Genomic DNA, 24,528 nt, shown 5'->3' with positions numbered 1-24,528 from the left:
TCCCACAGTCTCAGAATAGAGCTGGAAAGCAGAATTGGCAGCATCTCTGTAGTCCTGTAGAGGAGAGAACGTATCCTACTTCTCAACAATCAGTCCTAGTTATTTGGACAGTAACCTCCCTGGGGTAAAGGAGGAGGATTAATCAGGTTAACATCACCCAGAAAATAGAAAGCCTTCCAGGACATCTAACTCATTCACTGACTCGACATTTACACAAGAAGTTTCTGTCCTATAATTTGGTGTCCTGCGTGGATCTATGCTCTGGGAAGACCATGGAGCAGATGGCCAGTCCCCAAATATATAAATCAATAAATTGGCACTAGAATTCACAAATGGGTTTCTTGTTTGTTTGCTTAGTGCATCTCAATTTACTAACCCCATCCATCACCCCGGGTGAAGTAACCACATTGAGTTTTTAGACCGCAAAGCTGAAGACCAGATTCAGGAGCAGAGGTGCCCATAACGTTAGGCTGAACAAAAAGTCATTTAGTCATCCTATGTTGCAACCGAGTAAACAAAATTACAGAGGCTATGTTTAACCTGCTAAACAATACATTGCCTTGAATGATTTTGGCATTTAAGTTGTTTGCAAGAAACTGCAGGATCTTCATTATAAAGTCTTATCTGTCCCTTAAAGTCAGCCCAGGAGGGTCTCACGTTAAGAACACTGTTAGCCATTCAAATGATCAGGCTTTAATTGTTTGGTTATCATCAGTCAATCGGACTTTTTGGTGACTCAGACTGTGCCCCAGGTATTCCTCATAAATAGAAAAGGTCAGAAATTACCGGATGCTATCGTTGCATTAATTAGGTGGCCAGCAAGTACCCTGACAGTCTAGTACCAACAGTGATGGGTTAGAGGACCAAAGCCAGTGCCCCCAAATCAGCCTCACGACAGAAGGCCTCGGAGGTGAGGATTCGTCCAGGACCAATAAGAATGGGCCTGCGGCAAGAGGATGCTGTCTCTGTCCAAGGTGGCTAGAGGATATCCAAGGATGGAAACAGGATAAGACATGAGAAACAGAACAGAAAGTGTGGGGAACATCCCAAGGCATAGTGAAATTGGCAGAAAACAGAAATTAAAAACAAGGAAGGAGGGGCAAGCCGGAATAAGGACACGAGAATACACGGCATAGCTGGTGTGAGGTGGCAGGCTGGGTACTGGCACAGAAAAATGGGCACAGGAGCTCACCTGGGCAGCCACTTGGAGCGGAGAATTGAGGCCCAACAGAAGACTATGTGAACTACTTTATCTGTGGGGTCCCAAGTAGGCCCTGGAAGGCCTGCAGGGAGTCAAAACTCAATAAAAGTCAACTCAACAATCTGTTTATCAAAGCACTGCCTAATTTGAACACTGTGGCCCTGCATGTTTCACTTGCCCCAGACCCGAGAGAACTACACCTTCACAGAATATGGGTAATGTAAGTCATTTACAGGCTACTTACAACAAGAATGAAAATCTGGGGAGCAGGAGTTAAGTGGCCGATATGGTATACAGCAGAATTAAAAATCATTTCAAGTGGGGGTGGCTAGGTGGCACAGTGGATAAAGCACCGGCCCTGGATTCAGGAGTACCCGAGTTCAAATCCAGCCTCAGACACTTGACTTACTAGCTGTGTGACCCTGGGCAAGTCACTTAACCCCCATTGCCCGGCAAAAAGAAAAATCATTTCAAGTGCCACCAAATCGTAGAAGCTCAAAATTGAAAAGTACATCCGAGGCCAGTCAATCAAACCAACGTCTGAACAAATAGCCCTTCTACAACACAGCCGATGAGTGGTCATTCAGTCTCTGCTTGAAGCTCTCCAGTGAGGAGAATAAGCTTCTCCACTGAACCCAAGGAAGCCATCTCCATTTGGGGATAATTTTCACTATCAACCAGCAAAGGCTTGATGAAGGACAATCACATCATTGCCATTATGACACTGGAGCAAAGGGGAAAGCGTGGGAAGAGGGGACTCTCCCTCCCCATCATGGAATCCTACTCTGAAAACTGACCCAGGTCCTTGAGAGATCCCCAAATTCAGGAGAAATGAGTTCCCTCCTAGAAAACCCACATCCCTGAAATCTTTCTGGCCAAAGGACCTCTGAACTGGGGGCCAAGATATACTCCTCTTGGGAGAAAGCTTTGGGTAAAGTCCCCAGAAGTACCAGCGCCTGGCACCCAACTCTGATTCTGTTACATAAATCTGTGCCTTTGGAGCCTTCCCTGATAATCTGATCCTCCTTATTTCCAATTGGGAGTACAGCCCATTTTCTCTGAGGGTTATGGTAGGGGGCAGGCTTGACGTGCTCAGTCACCTGAAAGACTGAGCACCCGGGCATTTACTGAACTGTTTCCTCTACTAAGGAGTCAAGACAAGCCATGTCATACCCAGATAACCCTCCTGCCCCTTGGTGACTGCTGACCTGGTCCTGCAGAAATCAGACAAAACAAATGATCTGGTCCTTTTTCCGACACGACCCATGTGGAAATCAGCTAAAATGGAAGGACTAAGAAAGACCATCCTGTGTTTACCTCTGAAAGCGTTCTGTGCAGCAGCGAGCTCTGGTTTTTCAATCTGTGGGCTTCATCCACAACCAGAACACTCCAAGAGAAACTGTGAGAGGAAAATTAATGTTACATCTCTGTTTAATCCAAATACACATCACCATCTGGTGTGTTTTTGCTAATTAACTGATTTCCCAGCCACATAAACGCAGCTGAAAGACTAACAGTGGGCCACTTCTAACAGAAATGGACCAAATACAGGTTGATTACTTCATTCATTCATTCATATTCATTCATTCATTCATTCATTCATTCATTCATTCATTCCTTTATTCAACAAGCACTCCTTGATACCTCTGTTTGTTGTAAAGTGGGAGGCCCTGAGGGATACAAAAAAGACTTAAATCCTTGTAGGGGAAATAAGACATACACATAAACTGGTTAAGTAACAATGCAGAGCACTCTGTGTTTAGGCCTAAAACAAGTGATTTAAACAACATTTTAGGGAAACAGGCATAGGAGCTGCCACAATGACTCGGATTTTATGCGTCAACTCAACAATCTGTTTATCAAAAAAACAGTGCCATGTGAAGCCTCTTCCTTTAAGACTAAAGGTCCCAAAACCCCAAAACAAAACAAAAACAAAACAAAAAAACCCTTATTGGGGCAGCTAGGTGGCACAGTGGATAGAGCACCAGCCCTGGAGTCAGGAGGACCTGAGTTCAAATCCAGCCTCAGACACTTAACACGTACTAGCTGTGTGACCCTGGGCAAGTCACTTAACCCCAATTGCCTCACTACAAAAAAAAAAAAAAGACTAAAAGTAAGATGGGTCTGGGAACAAAAAAAGATGAAGGTAAAAGGTAGTTCATAATAAATAGGAAAATAAAAGTTCTCAATAAAGTGGAAGTTGAAGTCACTAGCTGAGGAGGAAAGTTGAGTGAGAGGGAAGAAAGAGAAAAAACTAAGGAGTCCCCACTGCTTGAAGGAGACTAATGAAGCCACATGAAGGATGACAGAGAAGGATTAAGAAAAGGCCATGAGATCTGGCGAACAGTAATGTGGACACAGAAGCCAGACTGCAGAGGGTTTAAAAGTATGTGAGAGGTGAGGAAGTGGAGGCAGCTGGGTAATGTAGTGGGTAAAGGGCTGGGTCTAGAGTCAGTAAGTCCTGAGTTCAAAACCAGCTTCAGATAATTATTAGTTATATGACTGAGCAACTCACCCTGTCAGCCTCAGTTTTCTCATCTGTAAAGAGGGGATAATAACAGGACTTACTTTGTTGTAAGGATAAAATGATATATTTGTAAAGAATTTTGTGAGTCTTTAAGGCACTTTTCAAATGCTAATTATTATTATCATTGCTTTTATTGTTATTATCTTGTTTTCTCAAAGAAATTAGGATGATGACAATACGGCTTTCTCAAGGAGTGATGACCATGATGATAAGAACAATGCTGACGTGGCTTTCTCAAGGAGTTTCGCCAAGGGGATGAGAGATTAGATGATAGTGAACAGGGATGACAGACTCAAGTAAGGGGTTATTTTGAAGATGGGGAAGACATGGACATGCTTATAGACATCAGAAAAGGGACCAGTAGAAAGGAAGAGTAGAAAGCCTGGGGACCACAGGAGTGGCAATCTGCTGAAGATGGGAGGGGAGGGGATCCAGAGTGTGTCAAGGGGTTTGGGTAAAGAGAAGGGCCTGTTCTTTATTGGATAAAGATGTAAATGAGAATCTAGTGGAGGAAGCTGCTTGAGTAACATGAAGCGAGGGAGAAGTGAGCACACTCATCACCTGGCCTCAATTTTTTCAAGGAAGAAGGAAGCAGGGTCCTTGGCCAAAAGGCTCAGGGGAGGCATGAAGAGGAATGCAAAGGGTTGGAAAAGCTGCCTTGGTGGGGGGGGGGGGACAAAATGATTGAAGTATAAAAGGCTTGCCTTGCCCAGTGAGGGCCCAGTTGATATGATGTAGCATAAATCTGTAGCGTACCCAATCAGCGTGATTTCCTGATTTTCTCCAGCTCTATTCAGCAGAAGGTCAATAAGACCAATGGAAGCAGGTGGTGGTGGTGGTTAATCCAGGACTAAGCTTTGGCAACTCACATTTATACAGCACTTTAAGGTTTGCAATTGCAACAACCCTAAGAAATAGATAATGCTATTATCCCACTTTACAGATCAGGAAACTGAGGCTCAGAGGGGGTTAAATGATTTCTAGTGTTCTACCCACGGAGCCACCATTGCCTCTCAAGAGCTCTGATCACTGCATTCTTAGGGGCTGATGGGCCTGAAGGCAAACCATTCTAATTTAATCCCTATCTTCCAAAAACAGAACAGAGTGGCTTGCTAGTGGGGTATGAGTCATGAATAGGTTTAAAGTGTTCACTTCCTGAATCCTTCTGTCCTTCTGACAGATTCTCTTTGCTCTTTCTCAAGCACTCAACCTGAAAAAGTATCCATCCCAAGGGTTACTTGTGGGCAAGGCCCTGTATCCAGGGAAAAGATGCAAACTAAAATCACAAGGAATATACAGAATACTTAACATGGACTTTGGGGGCATTGCTATTACTCACGTTTTTAGAAATGCTGCATCTTTCAGGCAAATCTGAAAAATTTAACAATGTATGTTACACAAAGCCTGTACAGAAATAGCTCAGGAAACTCTCAAGAAACTTTCTTAATAACATACAGCAGAGGTGTCAAACTTGGAGCCCTGCTCTGCACAACTCCCCAGGAATAATCAGATTAAAATATAATTAAGGGGCAGCTAGGTGGTGAAGTAGATAGAGCACCGGCCCTGGATTCAGGAGTACCTGAGTTCAAATCCGGCCTCAGACACTTGACACTTACTAGCTGTGTGACCCTGGGCAAGTCACTTAACCCCAATTGCCTCACCAAAAAAAATATATGTATATAATTAAATATAACTGGAAAGTATTTAACAAAATAAAAATACAATATAACACAAATAATGTTAATTTGTGGTTTTTGAAGTCGATAGGTAGCCTGTTTCCATTTGCGTTTGACACCACTGAGTCATGTACTGGTTAATTCACTCAGCAATTATAGACAAGTTCTGTCCAGGGCAGTAATAAAGACTTCCTGCCAGGGAGCTGTAACGAGGCCAGCTGTAAAAACAAGCAATAGAATCTAGGCAGACATCAGGTCAGAGGCTTGCCCACAGTAACCTGGCAAATGAGGGAAGGATTCAATGGCCACGTCCACTAATCGATCAATCTAATCTTCAGCATCCCACGGACCCACCTGCCAAGATGACAAACTGGATCAACAGAAAACTTGCCTATGCAGTAGATTTACTGAACAGTGGAGTCACAGAATTTGAGGGTCAGAAGGGACCTCACTAGCCATGTAGTTCTACCCATATGTGAAAGAAACCTCCCCAAATTCTAGGCAAAAAGTTAATCAGATCCTTTGCTTTTTCCACACCAGTCATATTTCTCTGTAACTGGTAGAAAATGCAAGTCATGTTTTTCCAAAGCAAGCTCCCCGACACAAATAGAGCTCCCTTGGACACAGCTGGAGGGGTCCGCAGAGGTCATCCAACCTGACCCCTTCACTGCACAAATGAGGAAACTGAGGCCCAGGGCAATCTAATGACTTGCCCAATGTCAGAGGATCTGAACCCAGGCCTGCCAAGTCTAGAGCCAGTTCTTCTACTCTCCCACACGATCTCCTTCACCCCAATTTCAGGAAGGGGTGCTATGTCTGAAGAGGAGAGATGTGCTAGGAGGGTCCATCCCCAGAGGTCTCATCTTCCAGCTGCACCTCGCACTCTCCACCTCTCTGATGCAGTGCTGCATAAACAGCAGCCCATCAGTAACTCAGTGTCCAGGAGTGGCCCGAGGTGTCCTGTACCTACTGAGATCATCTAACAGCTACCCAGGGTGTAGAAAGGGAAAGTATTACCATAGTGAAATACACCAGGGGGGAAGCTTATTTTCTAAGCTTTAACAGCAAGGGGATGGGTTCTCTCGCCTAACCTGCCTTCGCTGGTCATTCCTTTCATGGAAGATGCTTCTCACTTCAGCCAGAACCCCCAATGTCTTCAGAAGTATGTTCTCAAGGTATCGGAAGCACATTGGCCCAGCAGTACGTAAAAACCCAAATTTATGATCCCAGATTTATAAACATGGAAGGACATCCCAAGGGCAAATCAGAGAAGGGCAGAAATAGATGCATAAATATGTAGAAACAGAGGGCACGACGGAGAGAGCACCGGGCCTGGAGGCAGGAAGGCCTGAATTCAGATCTAGCCTCAGACACTTACAAGATGGGTGACCCTAGGCAAGTCACTTAACCTGTCTGCCTCAGTTTCTTCAAGCATAAACCGGGGAGAATAACAGCACTTAGCTCACAGGGCTTTTGTGAGGATCGAAGGAGATAAGATTTGCAAAGCACTTAGTGCCTGGCGTGTAACAGGCACTTCATCAATGCTTGTTCCCTTCTCCTTCCTTCAGCCATAAAAATGGCTCACTTGAGCGGTCAATAGGAACTAAGCAATACTGGTGCCTAAAGCACACCCATCCCTCCTCTGCGTATGGGGGAAAAGTCAACACAGGCACAATCCAGGATTGGTCAGACAGAAAATTCTATGCAAGGGGCAGGGGAAGCCATCCCTCCCCAGCAATGCCTGGGCCACAGTGATTAGATGGAGTCTGGGCTCATACAATTAAACAGGAGAGAGAGGAACACAGTGAAAAGAGAGGGCCAGAGGGGGCCCATAGGGCATCCTCCCAGCTTATGCACCTCAGGGACCCCACACATCTCAGCAGGCTGAGCTGGGCGGGCTTCTGGAGGACTGCTGTACAGGTTTTCTGCTAGTTAACTGAGAACCAATCCAGGACACTAGACTACCTAGCTTAAGAACCCATCCCTCCTCCCTGAGCCCCTCTCCCCCTCCTCCCTGGATCCCTCCTTCCTGAGCCCCTCCAGCCCTCCTCCCTAAGCCCCTCTTCCCCTCTTCCCCTCCTCCCTGGACCCTACTCCCCCTCCTCCCTAAGCCCCTCTCCCCCTCCTCCCTGAGCCCCTCTTCCTCGCCTCCCTGGGCCCTTCCAGCCACCCGGCAGAAAAAAACACCAGCTGAGGGTGGAGAACAGATGAATACCTCATAGGTGCTCAGGAGCACGTGAAAAGACAAGTCCTCTTTTAGATCCTGCTGCAGGTAAGCTCTCTCCTCCTTGTCACCTGCATATACTTTGCAGGAAAGGCCAGGAGCAAATCTAAATCCAAGAAAGGGACCCAACAAGGAAAGAGAAAGATCAGGATTTAGGCGCCAAGGGTGGGCTGTGCTCAGTTGTACCTCTTGGGGTCCAAACCCAAAGATGCGAAAACCCTTCAGGCTGCTCTGCTCTTTTATGACAATACAGATGCACCCGCTGATGCTTCTCAACCAGAACACCTGTGAAACCTTCTAACATCCTTCACAGGTATGAGGGTTGCTGCCTTCTTAAAGGAAAGGACTTGAGATTCAGGGCAAGCCTATGAATGGCTCAGAGGCCGACCTGCATATCCAGGAGGGCCATGGGTCAGCCCCAGACACTGACAGCCACCTCCCTTTGCTGGCTTCCCCGTGGTCCCACCACAAGACCCACCAGTCTCTGGTTTCAGCAAAACGGCCAAGTGCTAAAAGTAATGGCCATTTCTTAACCCCCAACAATGTGCCCCACACTCCACCTTTCTCCTCTCTCCCCACACTGTCTTCCTAGGCATTAGTACACTATGATAAAATCATTTTAATCCATAATTTTTGCCTTCTGCAGAATTTTAATACCTGCCTATCACCCAGGAAAAAGCCTCAACGTAAGACATTTTGTTTGGGGGTTTTTTTGTTTTATTTTATGGGGCAATGAGGGTTAAGTGACTTGCCCAGAGTCACACAGTTAGTAAGTGTCAAGTGTCTGAGGCCACATTTGAACTCAGGTCCTCCTGAATCTAGGGCCAGTGTTTTTTCCACTGCGCCACCCAGCTGCCCCCAAAGGTAAGACATTTTAAAACATCAAAAGGTCACTGTCACTTCTGCAATAGAGTCAAAGCAAAATGGGATTTCGACAGCACGCACCTCTTCATCTCTTCCTTCCAATTGCTCAGAACAGACAAGGGACAAAGAATCAGAAACGGTCCTTTCTTCTTCAAACTTCCAGTGAAGTAAATGAGAAGAGCGATAGTCTGAGAGAGGAAAAACAAAAAGAGGATACAGCTTGATTCCCCCCGCCCCATCCATGCAGAACCACCACCATGCTCCCAGGACCAAGACCCAGTTGTGTTCTCTCATGGAAGAGCTGCGCTGGGCCACACTCCAGGCTTCCTGAGCAAGCACACTGGGCACAGTCAGAGGACACGTGGACTCTCCCAGCCTGATGAGACCAGGGGGCTTTTAGAATCAGAGTGGCAACCACGGGATGCATGCCATTGGCCAAGTGATCCTGCCCAGGCTGCCATCTCCTAGCAACAGAGCAATCTCTGGCACTCCAGAGTGACGGGCTCAACTTGCTCCAATTTTTTAGGCTCTGTTGTAGCTGCCTCCACCTCTATTCAGATGGCAGGGACATTGTGGGAAATGCACAGTATCACCCATTTTCCCTGTCCCTTCCTAGGATAATGTGAAAGCACTGCTGATACTGATTTGAAGACCAAGAGAAAGGAAAGCCAGTGGAAAAAAAAGACACAGGGTGTCCACAAAGTCTTAGGTCACTAAACCAGGATTCTGCAGTATTCTCATTGCAAGCTGCACTAAGATTTTTGGGACATCCTGTATTTCGGGAAGAGCTACCAACACAAGAGCTTACAAGGGGCATATTTGGGAATATAGATTCTCTCCTCTCCCCCCCCCCAATAACTTTTTTGGGTAAAGACATTTTTTCAGGGAATGATTAATAATCATAAAAATAATGTGGGGAAAATAGAAAATGATTTAGAGAAGACACTACTGAGCTATAAAAGTTCAGTTCATTCTGCCCCCAGTGAAATAACAGTGTAGACTAGAGATTCTCTCACTTTTTTCTTTCTCTGCCATGGACCCCTTTAACACAGTCTAGTGAAGCCTGTGGACCCCATCTCAGAATAATGTTATTAACTGCTTAAAATACCTAAGATTGCCAAGGAAACTCATTCTGTTGAAACAAGTCCATCCAATTAATTTAAAAAGCAACATCACAGACCCCAGATTAAGAAGCACTGAGATACAGGGAAGGAAGGATAACACAGCATCCAATACCAGGGAGAGGTCAACAGGGACCGACTGTTAGATCCTAAGAGAAGTTAGGAGAACAGAAGGAGCTGAGCCTTTGGAAATAAGGAAAGAAGGTTCTGAAGCTGAGGCAGAGATGGGCTCTGAAATTAGCAGGAAATCCCCAGGAAAAGATCTCATTTAATTCTATTTGTTTTTAATTGGCTTTCACTCAGTCTTGGCTGGTCAGACCGCAGTGCTTAAGGAAGCTCGATGATCAGGATTTATAATCAGGCAGAGGACTGGGGAAAGAAAAAACCCTGTCCTGTACCATAGGCTAAAACCCTAAGTCTGCATCAGGATCTCACAATGAGCCACTGGTCATAAGACAGTAGAAAATCATCTCCTTGACCAGGCGAACAACCCAAATCTCACCTTGGCCTCTGTATATAGAACCACATAAATCTCTGTATATAGAATCACAGTGTATCAAAATAGAAGGGGCCTTAGACGCATCAATTCCAACTCCCTCAATATATGGATGATGGAATGAGGCTAATGAGATTAAATAACTTGCCCAAGGTCACTAAGTAACAGAGAAAGTAGCTCTTGTTCATTCAGTCGAATGCCAATAACGTCCATAGGGTTTTCTTGGCAAGGATACTGGAGAGGTTTTGCCATTTCCTTCTCCTGTAGATTACAGCAGAGATTAAAAGACTTGTCCAGAGTCACGCAGCTAGTAAATGTCTGAGGACAGATTTAAACTTAGGTCCTCCTGACTGCAGGCCCAGTGCTTTATGCACTGAGGTACCCATCTGCCTCCAGTCCTCCCACTCCAAAAGGTTCCTTATAGCTCTAAAACTCTAGGCTTCCACCATCATTCCTCTGGTATGGGATTAGCTATGCTAGTACAGACCCCACCGAGTCTCTTGTTCCTTTGTAAGTGTGGATTCTCAAGCTCTAAAAACAGAGGCATCTCATGGGTTGGGCACAGGTGCTTACCTGGCACGTCTTCCCCAGGCCCATCTCATCGCCAAGAATGCAGCCATGCTGAAGTTGAAAGCGCTGAACCAGCCAGTTGACTCCGGCCAGCTGATAGGAGCGCAAATGGATCCCTAGAAATAGAGGTCCAAGATGAACAACTACCTTTATTGAATCTTCCTGAGCCAGGACAGCAGAGAACTTCAGAACCAAGTCCCAAACCCCAGCTTCCCAATTCACCGGACAAGCAGTCCTGCCATGTGTTGGGAAACGCTTACTGTTTAAGCTTTTCATTGTCAAAGTGCCAAAACCTCAGTTTTTCTCATCTATAAAATTAAGAGGTTAGACCACTCGACCTCCCAAGTCCCATCCTGCCCTAAATCCTAGGCCATCGAAAGAGGATTTTATTCATCTTTTCAGCCAACAGCACGTCAATATCACCACATTCATTTACACGGGGGAAGCCAGGCTGTCTCTCAAGCTAATGTGGATTCATTCTTCCACTAATTAAACATCAGCTGTGTACAAAGCGCAGAGCTAGAAAGATAATAAAACAGCCTCTGAAGCAATATTCAAAGAAAAATTGGAAAAAAAAAAGGGTTACTAGCTGTGTGACCCTGGGCAAGTCACTTAACTCTCATTGCTCAGCAAAAAAAAAAAAAAAAAGAAAGAAAGAAAGAAAAGAAAGGGGGAAAAAAAAACACCTGAATACTATGTACATAATGACCAAACTTTCTTCCAAAGAGGATCCAAGGAAATACAGCTGCCCCGTCTCGGCAAAAGTAGGGAACTATTAAAGTATAATGTTGCATACACTATCAGATAGGACTAAAATGTTGGGGGGTTTTGAGTGGCTTTTTTTACTCTTTCTTTTAAAAAATCTTTGTTATAAGGGTTGATTCCCTGGGTGGGAGATGGGGAAGGGATACATTCAAAAATGAAGTAATATAAAAACAGAAGATATTTAAAAATAAGATTTTTAAAAGGGAGGAAAAGATACAGTTCCTGCCTTCCTAAAATCTTGTAGGAGGGAAGATTTTTTATAAACACAATGGCCATGGCAGCCTTCTTGCTTAAAAGCAGCCATCTAAATGAGATCTGGACCCACTGACCTGAAAAAAAAAAAATTATGCCAGATCTTGAAGAAAAATCTTCCCAGAAAGTTTGTTTTTAATGAGATAGAAATTACGGTATAGGCTGTACTCAATTCTCTGTGGTAATGGGAAAGAAAATATAAATAAGCGAACCACAAATCCCCAGCACTACCACCACTCGCCAAACCTAATTTGAAGCAGTTCTTAAAATCAATATCCTTTTGATTAAAAAAAAAAATCAAAAATAGCTTTATTGACACAACCTGCAAAAAAACCCCAACTCACTGGTTTGAAATTTCTTCTTTTATTTCCCTCCCAACCCCCTAACTGGAATATATGCTAGGGAGCTATGTAACAGGGCATAATAGGAGGAAACAGGGGTATATTCAAGAAGTGCCTACCCTATTCAAGACACCGTGCTAGGCTATAGATTACACACCTTGCCACACATACTTAGATATAGGCACAAATAGATGAGTCAACAGCATATACTCATATAGCAAAAACAATGAAACAGCTATAGATACATATACACACAAGTAGATGCCTATAGATTTAAACTTGAATTTCCTCTATTCATCCCCTTTTAAGGTGTATTTACTTTTAGAAGAAAATGAGAACTGTTCTTGTTGGGGGTTTTTTGTTTGTTTGTTTGTTTGTTTTTTGGTGAAGCAATTGGGGTTAAGTGACTTGCCCAGAGTCACACAGCTAGTGTCAAGTGTCTATGGTCAAATTTGAACTCAGGTCCTCCTGACTCCAGGGCTGGTGCTCTATCCACTGCACCACCTAGCTGTCCCTAGAGAGCCATTCTTATAAGAGAATTTTTTTTTAAAAAAAGAAAATTCAGCAAAACAGCCCACCCTTCTCTTTGTCTATCTATGCACAGAGTATAGGGGGTGGAGGTGGGGGTTACTTTCTTGTAACTCCTCTTTGGTGGAAGCTTAATTCTTTGTAACTGCCATATTAATTTCCTATTTTGTGTTTTTCATGTACTGTTATTGTGTATCTTGTTTTCCTTATTCTGCTTACTTCACTTTGCCTTTTTTTTTTGGTCGGGGCAGTGGGAGTTAAGTGACTTGCCCAGGGTCACACAGCTAGTAAGTGTCTGAGGCTGGATTTGAACTCAGGTCCTTCTGAATTCAGGTTCGGGGCTCTATCCACTGCGCCACCTAGCTGCCCCCTTCACTTTGCTTTATTCATGCTTCTGGATTGCATTCACTGTTTCTCACATGGTAATATTTCATTACATTCATGTACCATGATTTATTTAGCCATTCTCAGGATGGGAATCTCTTTGGTTTCCATTTCTTTACTACCACTAAAGAGTGCGGCTAAAAATAATTTTGAGTGTATGGGGCCTTTCTTTTTGTTAGTGACCTCCTTGGGATAGGTACCTAGCATCTAAAACTCTCCAGGTCAAAGTATATGGACATTTTAACCATTTCATTTTTATAATTGGAAAATTCTTTCCAGAATGGTTGTGCTAATTCACAGCTCCTCCAGCTGTGAGTTCAAATGTGACCTCAGACACTTGACACTTACTAGCTGTGTGACCCTGGGCAAGTCACTTAACCCCAATTGCCTCACCAAAAGAAAAGGAAAGAAAAGAAAGAATGGCTCCCTAGGAAAGGTCAAGTTGGAGGGGAAAGTGGGATACAGGGGGAATCTAGGCGATGTAAAAACAAAAGATGTCAACAAAAGTCTATTACAATAAGATGCACTGATAAAGAAAAAATCATCTAACTCTTGTGAGGTAGATGAGATCTTATCTTCGTTTTGAAAAATTGATGGATCAAGTCTTTATTTAAAGACCTTTAGGTCCCAGGCATTATGCTAATCCTGGGGATACAAAGTCTCTGCTCTCAAAAAGTTTATGTTCTATTTGATCAAGTCAACAGGGATATACACAGGGTGAGCCGAAAGTCACAAAGGGGTCTGATGTTTTAATAACTTTGTGAAAATTATTTTTTTTCTTTTTCACCATTTATGAGATTTAATTTTTCACACGTAATGTAATTCATTTCGTAAATATACTACATATAATGCTATGGTATTGTAAATTTAAAACAAAAAATAAAAATAAAATATTCGTGACTTTTGGCCTACCCTGTATAAGTATATATAAGATAAATACCAAGTAGTTTAACATAAAATAGTGAGGAAGGAATGACTTTAGGTATCCGTCCACGAGCTTCTCACTTGGCTAAAGCAACAGCAGAGCTCACCCTTCAGCCCACCTGTATTCCTCCCTGGTATGTGGCAAGGACTGCCGGTTTTGTCTCTGGCTAATGCTTTGGACTCTTGCGAGTAAGGACCGGAGTTACACAGTAATGACGACATGTGACAAAAAGAATAAACATTTGTGGAAAACTCCTAAGAATAGTTAAGAACTGTGTTTGCACCCCAAATGTAACACGCACTGTGCATTAACTCTGCCCCGTTTTCATTCAAGAGAAGAAACGAAAATCCTACTTAAAGAGAACTTGAGTCATTGAACAAGCCTAGGAGAGGAGGGTACTTTTCCACCTACTCAAGGAAGGGCTCATTCTTAAGATGACTTTTCGTAATTCTACTTCAAAGTCTCCTTCTCACCACAAGCCTTTCCCGGGTTTGGGGGACGTGGGGTAGACATTTCCCTTTAATTCCCTAATCTCCCTCCTTCAAACTTCCCAGGCCATGAGGGCTGACGTCCAGCAGGCTTAGAATGGACATTCAGCTCCAACACTGGGTTTATTTCCTTCCCCCCAAAATCGCTACGTGCACACTCCAAAAGGTCGGGGTCTCTCTCTGATACAACTGCACGGTGCTTGCCAATTTCAAGAAGAGCACTCGGATGCTGAGCCCGGGAAGGCAGGAGGGACATTGATCAGTTACAGATAACGCGAGACTTCCATGCGGAAGGAAAACTGACTACAAGTTGGCGGCTTACAGGAGCCACGTGAGCCCGGGCCCCACTGACCTGTCAAACCCCATTTCCTCAAATCCTCCTCCTCAACTCGGGTCCCCGCTGCTGCCTTGGGTCGGGGCACATTCTGCAGGGCTTGTAAGAACGTAGACATTTCGTCCTCGGGCTTCCCTGGAAACTTTCCAACCAAGAAGAAGTGGCGAGAGTGCCAAAGCGAGGCCCCTAGTTGGAGGCTTTCGGAGAACGCGCGGTCATTGGCTGCCTGGGCCGTGATGCGGCTCTCCATTGGTTGTTTCTAACGAGTTTTCCCTCCCTCTGCCCTGCCCTGGCCCCGCCTCTCTGCTGACTTAAGTTCCCCTCCCAACAGGAGAAGTTACTGCGGCTTCTGATTGGCTGGTAGCTAGCAGCAGCTGATTGGTGCCTGTTCAGCTTCAGGAAGGAATACGAATCCTGAGCGAATCTTAAAACAGGTACACGGTGGGGGATGCTTTAAGCGTTCCGAGACGAGCAGCTGACGCTGCCGTGCGCTGGGGGCTGTGTCTCGCTTGCTGCGGAGGCTTCTGGATGGTCTTTGCTTTTAGCGCGTGCTAATAGGGCCTGCTGATTGCTACATAGGTAGCTGCGGTTTGCGAACCTGCTCTGTGTTTAGCATCAAAGTTACCCACTTCAATCTTTACTGAAACAGATCTGAACTAAGTTTAGTGCATCACCTGAAGCAGGAGAGTTCCGTCGCTGTGGCTCAGGAGCTTTGGGAGAAATAAAACCGAGGTGGCATCGAAGAAAGATTTCTTGTAGAGAGCTTTCGGGCAAAATAGGCATTATTCCATTTTGTGACGCCTTTCTCCCCTCCACCCAGCCTCCCGGAAAGCACCTTAAAAAAAAAGTCTTGGGACATTCTGGTTGATGAAATCCTTGCAATGAGTCGGTCAGTTAGGCTAGAGAGATTGTTGCCATCATGAGACTCTATATAGACACATGTAACCCCTATAAACAAAAGTTCGAAGGAGGGGGAGGAAGTTCTCTATTTTAAGGGTGTATTGGAGTCCTGAGACCAAAAGGCTTGAGAACTACTGGTGTACTAGAAAAAGAATTGGAAATAGGACAGGTGAGTGAATTCTAGTTTTGGCCCCACCAGTGTGTTAACTTTGGGTGAATCATTTTACCCTCTGCAACTTAGTTTGTGTGTGTGTGTGTGTGTGTGTGTGTGTGTGTGTGTGTGTGTGTGTGTGTGTGTGTGTAAAAGGAGGAGGAACCCCCCCCCACCACCACCACCAGAGGACGGAGTTTGAGCCAACATAGAACAAAAAACACCATAGGTCTTTTTTAAAAAACAAGAGTAATTTATTTTCATGTGTTTGGTTTTTGTTCTATGGACAGAAGATTCTAGATCTCAAAACAAGGTAAAAAGGGCCCAGAGGTCAAATGGACTGATAATTTATGTGAAGAGCTTTGTTAGTCTTACAACTCTATGATGTTTTCCCCCCTAATAATTTTTTTAAATAAATTTATATTGATATCTTATTTTTAACATCATCAACATTTCCCAGTATCCCTCTCTTCCAAGAACCATCCCTTACAACAAAGATTTTTTTTAAATGGGAAAATAAACAGTTCATCAAAAACCAACATATTGGAGGGCAGCTATGGATAAAGCACCAGTCTTGGATTCAGGAGGGCTTGAGTTGAAATCTGGCCTTAAACACTTGACACTTACTAGTTGTGTGACCCTGGGCAAGTCACTTAGCCGAGAGAGAGAGAGAGAGAGAGAGAGAGAGAGAGAGAGAGAGAGAGAGAGAGAGAGAGAGAGAGAGAGAGAGAGAGAGAGAGAGAGAGAGAGAGAGAGAGAGAGAGAGAGAATAGAGAAAAAAACTCATCAGTTTGGGGCAGCTAGGTGGTGCAGTGGATAAAGCACCAGCCCTGGATTCAGGAGGACCTGAGTTCAAATCCGATGTCAGACACTTAACACTTACTAGCTGTGTGACCTCACTTAACTGTCATTGCCCCGCCCCCCAAATGACATATTGAAAAAAGTCTGACATTATATGCAGTGTTTCACCCCCACCTCTGCAAAGTAGAGCCGGTCCTTGAAACTATCAGTACAGGGTTTCAATTGTTTGGTCATTGTTGCCCTCCCCAATTGCATTATTGTAGTCATGTATATTATTTTACTGATTCAGCCCACTTCACTTGGTGTCAGTTCATATAAGTAATTTCATGCTTCTCTGCATTCATAATCTTCATTGTTTCTTACAACAAATATTCCACTATATTCATATAGCACAACTTTAGCCATTCCTAATCAAAGGACAACTACTTTGTTTCCAGTTTCTTGCTACAAAAAGTGCTGCTTTTAAATGTTTTGGTATACATCAGGCTTTTAAAAAAAAAATCCCTGTGGGGCAGATCACTTCCCCATTCAGCATTGACCTCCGTAGAGTAGAAGCCTAATGGAATCTCTAGCTCAAAGATATGGGCATTTTAGACACTTTCTTTGCCTAATTTCACATTGTTTTCCAGAATGGCTGTACTAATTCATCGATCCACTAACAATGCATCAGTGTATGTGTCTTTAGACAACCCTTCCAGCATTGGCTACTCCCATCTTTTGACATCTTTGTCTATTGGTTGGATTCAATGTGAAACCTCAGAGTTGTTTTGATTTGCATTTCTCTTAAAATTCTTTGTTATGATTTGTTTGGGGGAGCAGGACAATGAGGGTTAAGTGATTTAGCCACAGTAACACAGCTAGTAAGTGTTAAGTGTTTGAGGCTGGATTTTCAGGAGGCCCTCCTGAATCCAGGGCTGGCGCTTTATCTACTGCGCCACCTAGCTGCCCCTCATATGATTGATTAGCAATTCATATCCTTTGACCACTTATCAGTTGAGGAATGGGGCAGCTAGGTGGTGCAGTGGATAGAGCACTGGCCCTGAAGTTATAAGGACCTGAGTTTAAATCTTATCTCAGACACCTACTAGCTGTGTGGCCCTGGGTGAGTCACTTGACCCCAATTGCCTTAAACACCCAGAGCCAACTCCAGTCATCCTGATGTATATCTTGCCACTGGACCCAGATAGCTCTGGAGGAGAGAGGTTGGTGACCTTGCACAACCCTCCCTCACTTAAATCCAATTCAGTGCAAGTCATGCATGGTCCTCTTCAAGAACAAGAATTAGGGAATGGCTTTTCGTTACTTAGTGTGTATTTCAGAGAGCAGAACCTTAGAGAAACATTTGATACATAGTTTCCCAACTGATGACTTTCCTTCTTATCCCAATTGTACTGATTTTGTCCATACAAAGCTTTTAAATTTCTTTCATCAAAATCATCAGTTTTGTTTCTTGTAATTGCCTCTAGCTCTTCTTTGGTTAAGAACCCACTCCCTAGTCATAGCTGTGAAAGGTGCCTGATCTTGTTCTCTTCTAAGTTTTTATGATGTGATATTTCATATTCAGGTCACATCCATTTTTGTTGTTCCATAGTGTGTTCAGCTGAGATTATTTTTACTACAAAGGCATGTTTCATGATCTAGACAAGTGATCTTTTTAAAAAATATTTTAACATTCTTTTTAAAAAATTTTAATTCCAAATTCTCCTCTTCCCTCCTCCCCTTCCCCTCCCCATTGAGAAGACAAGCAATATATCAGTTATACATGTGGCATCATGCAAAATATATTAGCCGTGTTGTTTAAAAAACCCCACAAAATGCAAGAAGCATAAAGAAAGTGAAAAAAGTCTGCTTCAATCTGTACTCAGAGTTCATCAGTTCTCTTTCTGGAAGTAGATAGCATTTTTCATCATAGGTCCTTTGGATTTAGGCTAGTAATCTTCAAAGTGAGGGCAATACCCTGACCCCAAGGAGTGTGTGATGAACCAATGAGAAGGCTGGAAAGTGGCCCTTCCCACAGTAGTAGATTATGAGGTTTATCTACAACAGTCACCTCTGCCCTTAGGCCTGAACACTTCTTTCCTATCTTATTTGCCCAGCCCCGACTAAGCAGGCTGCCATTTGGCTCAGCATCCTGGTAGTGATAAATCAAATGCTAACAGGAATCAATGGCAATGACCATTTGGCTCCATTGGGGGGAAAAAAACAATTACCTGCTATCCCCTCTCCAGAATATCTAATCCCTGTGGGGCAGATCACTTCCCCATTCAGCAGACTCCCCTCAGAACAGGTTGTACTTTGTTGTTTGTTTCAGTTTTGTCTGACTCTGAGTGACCCCATTTGGGGTCACCCCACTTTTCTTGGCTGATATACTGGAGTGGTTTGCCATGTCCTTCTCCAGTTTGTTTTACAGATGAGGAAACTGGTCTGTTTATCCTGGAAGGAAAGAAATGAGATAAGATAGAGGTGAGGGTATGCCAGGGAAGGGGGAGTGGTGTGTCAGCATCTCTCATCCCCCATTTCTACTTGCAGGCCAGCCCTTGTGGTCGTCACCCAGCAAAGCAGTCCAGGTAAAGAAGGAGCTAATCAGCTACTACACCCAGAGGACTGGAAAGCCAGCTTAGCTGAAGTGGGAGCACATACATACACACACACACACACACACACATACCCCTAAGGGAGACACAGGAGGTAGCATGTGCCAGGCAAGTCAAACCACTTCCACCACTTTGACGGCCATCTCCCCTCAGACCCTGAAGGGCACAGCCCAAGAGCCTTGGGAACATTTCCAGGCCAGTGCCCTCAGACATCCTGCTGGGAGGCAACTCCTGGGGAGATGTAGCCTGGCAACTGCTCTTGGGTGTCATTGCCACAGCTCAGTGGAAGAAATTCTTGCCGCCAAAGTCCCGTCAAACTCTTTGACATCAGAAGCTGATGTAGTTTCATCAGTGGAAATGACATGAAGAAACAGCGTCCCCATCAGCTTTGACATCACACTCTGAGGACCATGGGACTTTTCCATTTGACTTGCAGTGGAATCCTTCCATTTCTTATCTCCCCCATTAGAAGATGAGATGTTTGAGAGCAAGGACTGTCTTCCTTTTTCTATTTGTATCCCCAGGATATTGTGCTTTGTACACAATAAGTGCTTAATAAATGCTTGATTCATTCATTCCTAGGCCCAAGCAGTAGATTGTTCCCTGCAGATGCAGATTTCTAGGGAGACTTGACAGGACTGAAGACCACTGGTGGATTTGTTTTCCTAAAATCCTAGGTATTGGTTATGCAAGATTATCTATAAATTATTTTGTCCCTTTCCTAAATCTGTGATCTCATCAATTGTGGGTACTACTTCCCACCATGTCAACTCTAACCCATCCATAACTGTCCATCCGATGGGACTTTCATTTGTGTCTTCTCATAGAGTACTGCAGTATGTAATTTTAATGACAACAAATGCTTATAGGTTTGACATGTAGATGGACCTTTGACTTCAGTGATGTAGATGTGCTCACTCCACTGATGCAGATAGCAACCAACCCATGCCCCCTCCCTCTGTGTGACTCTTGTTCCTACCATCTCAGAAGGACCCCAGAGGGAATCTCCCCAGCGTGCTGGGTGACACTGTCATGTAGTTCTCCTAACATTTCATGGATACCAGAAGAGTGCTCAGATTGCTGTCTGTCTCTCTAAACCCACACACACAGAGTCCCAAAAGTCTTAGTGCACCCACACTAAGATTTTTGGGACACCCTGTGTGTACAAATAAATGTGTACACGTGTATATATACACATATATGTGCTATAACCACACATATGTGTGATACATATGTCTTTGCATAGCCTAGTGCATATATCTCTTATTATTAAATATGAATTGTGGTAATTCATTCAACAAGTATTTTTGAGTTCCTGTTGCAGGCATAATTAGGCTGGGCACTGAAGGTGGTCCAGAAGAAATGTAAAACATGGTCTCTTCCTTTTAGAATCTTATAATGGAGATTGAGAGAGAAGACATAGATGCATGAGTTAAAATAATAATAACAATAATAGCTGACATTTCTATAATACCTACTATGCGCCAAAGATGGTGCTAAGCACTTGACAAATATTATTTGATCCTCACAACAACCCTAGAACCCCATTTTAAAGATGAAGAAACTGAGGCAGAGGTTAAGTGACTTGCCCAAGGTCACACAGACAACATATAATAATTGTCATGGGAGTTCAAAGAAAGGAGAGAGGGGGCAGCTAGGTGACGCAGTGGATAAAGCACTGGCCCTGGATTCAGGAGGACCTGAGTTCAATTCTGGCCTTAGACACTTGACACTTACTAGCTGGGTGGCCCTGGGCAAGTCACTTAACCCTCATTGCCCTACAAAAAAAAAAAAAAGGAGAGAGGATTATGAGTCAGATCGATCAGGTAAGGGCATCCATCCTAAAGGAGACATTATTTGATTATTTGAGCTGGGTCTTGAAGGAGGAAGTAGGTTTTAGATGGTCATCAAGGGGACAGAAGTACACCAAATGCATACGTGCCCAGGTTTAGAAAAGGGAATAGGTGCAACGTGCTCTGAGAACAGGGAGGGCAGCTTGGCTGGAGCAGATTATTTATATTTTGAAATACTAGAAAGCAAAAATCAATAAGGAGGATAGAACCAACATGTGAAGGATTTTGAGTGCCACACTGGGGATTGGGGGCATTTTCTGGCATGTAGTTAGAGCCCCTGGGGGTTTCACATCAGGCAGGTAACATGAAAAAGGTATTTGGCAACAATGTTTACAATAGGTAAGCCAAAGATTACTAATGTAGCCCTTGACTATCTTGCCTGAGGCAGAGAGTCCAAAGAGGTGGCTGTCCTGCTGTGCTTTGCCCTGGTTAGATTATATCCAAAGTCTTGTGTTTAGTTCCAGGGGTCCCATTTTAGGAAATTCACTAACAAGCCAAAAAATGGACAGCTAGGTGGCACAGTGGATAAAGCACAGGCCTTGGATTCAGGAGGACCTGAGTTCAAATCTGGCCTCAGACACTTGACAATTACTAGCTGTGTGACCCTGGGCACATCACCCCCTGCCTCACCAAAAACTTTTTTTTAAATGCCAAAAAACATTTGGAAGACTTGGAGGGAAGGAGCATGATAATGGTACTCAAGTATTTAAAGAATTGTTCTTCAGAACAAGGATTCTACTTGTTCCTTTTGGTTAGGATTCAACTTGCTCCTTTTAAATAGGATTAGATTTGTTGCTTTTGATTGACATAATCATTTGGACCAAGTTCAATGGGCATAGTTGATCAACCAGATTTCAGTTTGAATTAAGTGAAAACTTCCAAACAAATATTAACTTAGGGTAACTAAGGTTGAACTTTAAAAGAAAAAAAGTCTTCATAGCTGTGTTGTTCATTCATTTCTCTCATGTCTGACTCTTCCTGACCCATTTGAGCTTTTTTTTTTCCTTTGGCAAAGATAGTAGAATGGTTTGCCAATTTTCTTCTCCAGCTCTGTATTTCAATATAATTTGTTGCCTTTGTAATTTTATGTATTTCATTTTATGTATTTAAAAACATTATTATGAGAAGGGGTGTATAGGTTTCATTAGACTATCAAAGGGGTCTGTGATACAAAAAAAAAAAAGTTATAGTTAATGCCTATCCAAAATTGAAATGAGCTATGAGAAGTAGTGAGTTAACCTTTCTCTATTTGGGTGAAGGCTGGATAACCACTTGTCAGGGATGTCATAGTGGAAATTATTTTAATCAAAGTAGATTGGGGGCAACTAGGTGGCACAGTGGATAAAGCACCAGCCCTGGATTCAGGAGGACCTAAGTTCAAATCCGGTCTCAGACACTTGCCACTTACTAGCTGTGTGACCTTGGGCAAGTCACTTGACCCTCATTGCCCTGTGCGTGCACGTGTGTGCACATGCACTCACACACAAAACAATCAGAATAGATGGAGTAGATTGTCTCCATGACCATTTCAAGTCTGTGGTTCTATAATAACTTGCCAGGGGGAAAGGCTAATCAATGAGAAGGCATGAGATAATGCTAGGGTATTGATAGTAGTGTGAGAAAATAGAGATTTAAATGATTTTTAATAGAATATAATAATTAAAGGAAAGGTAAAAGCAGACCAGTTTTATAAAGAAAATATCCAATACACTTAGTATGCAAATCCTGCAAATATATATATATATATATATATATATATATAAAGCAAAGAAAACATCACTGAATTGGGAAAGAAACAACTCTCAATTTAGTGGCTGAGGGAACCCCTTATTCACAGCCTTTGAGTCCCGATCGGGAGGGTCCTGGGTGGCGCGTCCACCCCACGGGTGAGGTTCCCAAAAGAAACAGAAAATAAAAACATCACCAAGTCAGGAGAGCACCAACATCTGGATTTTTTCTAGCTGGGGAGTCCCAGGTCATAGTCTCCAGAGTCCTGACTGGGAAGGTCCCGGGCAACAAGCCACGATGTCTGCCCCAAAGGTGAGAATCAACTACACTGGAGGAGGGCCAAGCTTAAAAAATCTGAGAACAAAGAAGGCTCACTGCCAAGAATATTGGAATAATATTAATCCTTACTTAAAGTCCCAGGAGGGGACCAACCCTGCAAGGACCCCAGAAGAATTGATGCTGATTCCCAGGAATGGATAGTTCCAGGAATTCAAGGGCAGTTTAATCAGGTGCAGCCTTTAGGGCCTGGCCAGGGTTCATCAAGGTTGTTATCCTTCTCCTTCTCAAGCTACTTCTGACATAAACATACACTGTGGATGACAGTCGAGTCACACTAAAGATAATTTGGAGGTTATGAAATTCCAGTCACATAAGGGTGAACTGGAGGTTACTTCAACCAGGCCTATACCTGGATAATCTCACACTAATTCATATATGAATGTTTCATAGGGACAACCCCTTTTTCAAGGATATTTAAGCATTCTGTTCACCCCTAAAGAAACCAGACCTCCATTTGATTATTTGCTAGACATAAATAACAAAATGATTATAAATTACCCATAAACTGTGTGTCTTGGACTTTTCATTTGTCGCAACCAATTCTATGCAAAGCACTGTGTGAGGTATCAGGAATGCTTTAATGCTTCACAAATTCTTATTTCTTTGGCTTGGGAGAGTGAATACTCTTTCCATCAATACAGATTGGGCAGCTAGGTGGCGCAGTGGATAAAACACCCAGCCCTGGATTCAGAAAGACCTGAGTTCAAATCTTACCTCAGACACTCACTAGCTGTGTGACCCTTGTAAGGGGGAAAAATCCTAGCCATACTGTCTAAAATATCTAATGAGTGGTCGCCAATAAATTATAAGCTTTAGCAAGAGTATTTAAGTGTTTAAGTATTTATTACAGAGCATTAGGATCAGAGAGAAAGGTAAAAATCTAACTATTTCTAAGAGACCCTATCATCCAACCCACCATGGCAAGGTCAGGAACCAAAAGAGCCAGAACCCCTTCACCCGTGTTCACTTCCTACTTCGTGTCCTCCTCCCAGAAATGGGAGGCTCCTCAAGTTGATTGGCTGGTAGCCTTGATAGATAGTACCCACGAGCAAATGTCACTTCCTGATGCTAAGAACCTTGACCGCATGGCTTGCCCTTAGAAGCCTTCTCCTCATGGCGGAGCTTTTCTACAGTAAGTCTCCAGCAGGTGGCATCATTCCAATCATTACAGTGTGCTTCTTATATGATTAACCATAGAACTGAGTTTGAGTCTTTTAGAATAAATGACTCTCTGTTTGAAGAATATGTTGACGAATTGAAGAAACTATCTTTCAATAAACCCTTAAAAACCTAAACTCATTTATCAGTGATTTTAGTCAGTTTCCCCCAAAACTGGGGGGACAGATTAGAACCTACATTTAGAAATTTAAATTACATACCCTGGCCAGGTCATTTAATCCCAATTGCCTTAAAATATCTGGGGCCATCTCCAATCATCCTGATATATATCTTGTCACTGAACTCAG

At 43.5% G+C, this 24,528-nt stretch overlaps 2 protein-coding genes across 2 annotated transcripts in view; one reads left to right on the top strand and one right to left on the bottom strand.

Moving 5' to 3' along the window:
- CHD1L (chromodomain helicase DNA binding protein 1 like) overlaps positions 1-14,886 on the bottom strand; it is a 52,546-nt gene extending 37,660 nt beyond the window's left edge. The window contains exons 1-6 of the mRNA XM_043999305.1: positions 14,715-14,886; positions 10,683-10,795; positions 8,574-8,680; positions 7,620-7,734; positions 5,068-5,099; positions 2,519-2,600 (exon numbers count right to left, since the gene is read on the bottom strand). Of these exons, the coding sequence (XP_043855240.1) occupies positions 2,519-2,600; positions 5,068-5,099; positions 7,620-7,734; positions 8,574-8,680; positions 10,683-10,795; positions 14,715-14,814 (549 nt within the window). The 5' untranslated portion in view covers positions 14,815-14,886. The remainder of the gene's footprint in view (positions 1-2,518; positions 2,601-5,067; positions 5,100-7,619; positions 7,735-8,573; positions 8,681-10,682; positions 10,796-14,714) is intronic.
- Positions 14,887-15,110: 224 nt separating this feature from the next.
- FMO5 (flavin containing dimethylaniline monoxygenase 5) overlaps positions 15,111-24,528 on the top strand; it is a 73,928-nt gene continuing 64,510 nt past the window's right edge. The window contains exon 1 of the mRNA XM_043962570.1: positions 15,111-15,130. The gene's annotated coding sequence lies outside the window, so the exon portion shown is untranslated. The remainder of the gene's footprint in view (positions 15,131-24,528) is intronic.

Source organism: Dromiciops gliroides, chromosome 4 (genome assembly GCF_019393635.1).
Source record: "Dromiciops gliroides isolate mDroGli1 chromosome 4, mDroGli1.pri, whole genome shotgun sequence".
Classification (NCBI taxonomy): Eukaryota; Metazoa; Chordata; class Mammalia; order Microbiotheria; family Microbiotheriidae; genus Dromiciops; species Dromiciops gliroides.
This window is presented reverse-complemented; position numbering and strand designations above follow the sequence as displayed.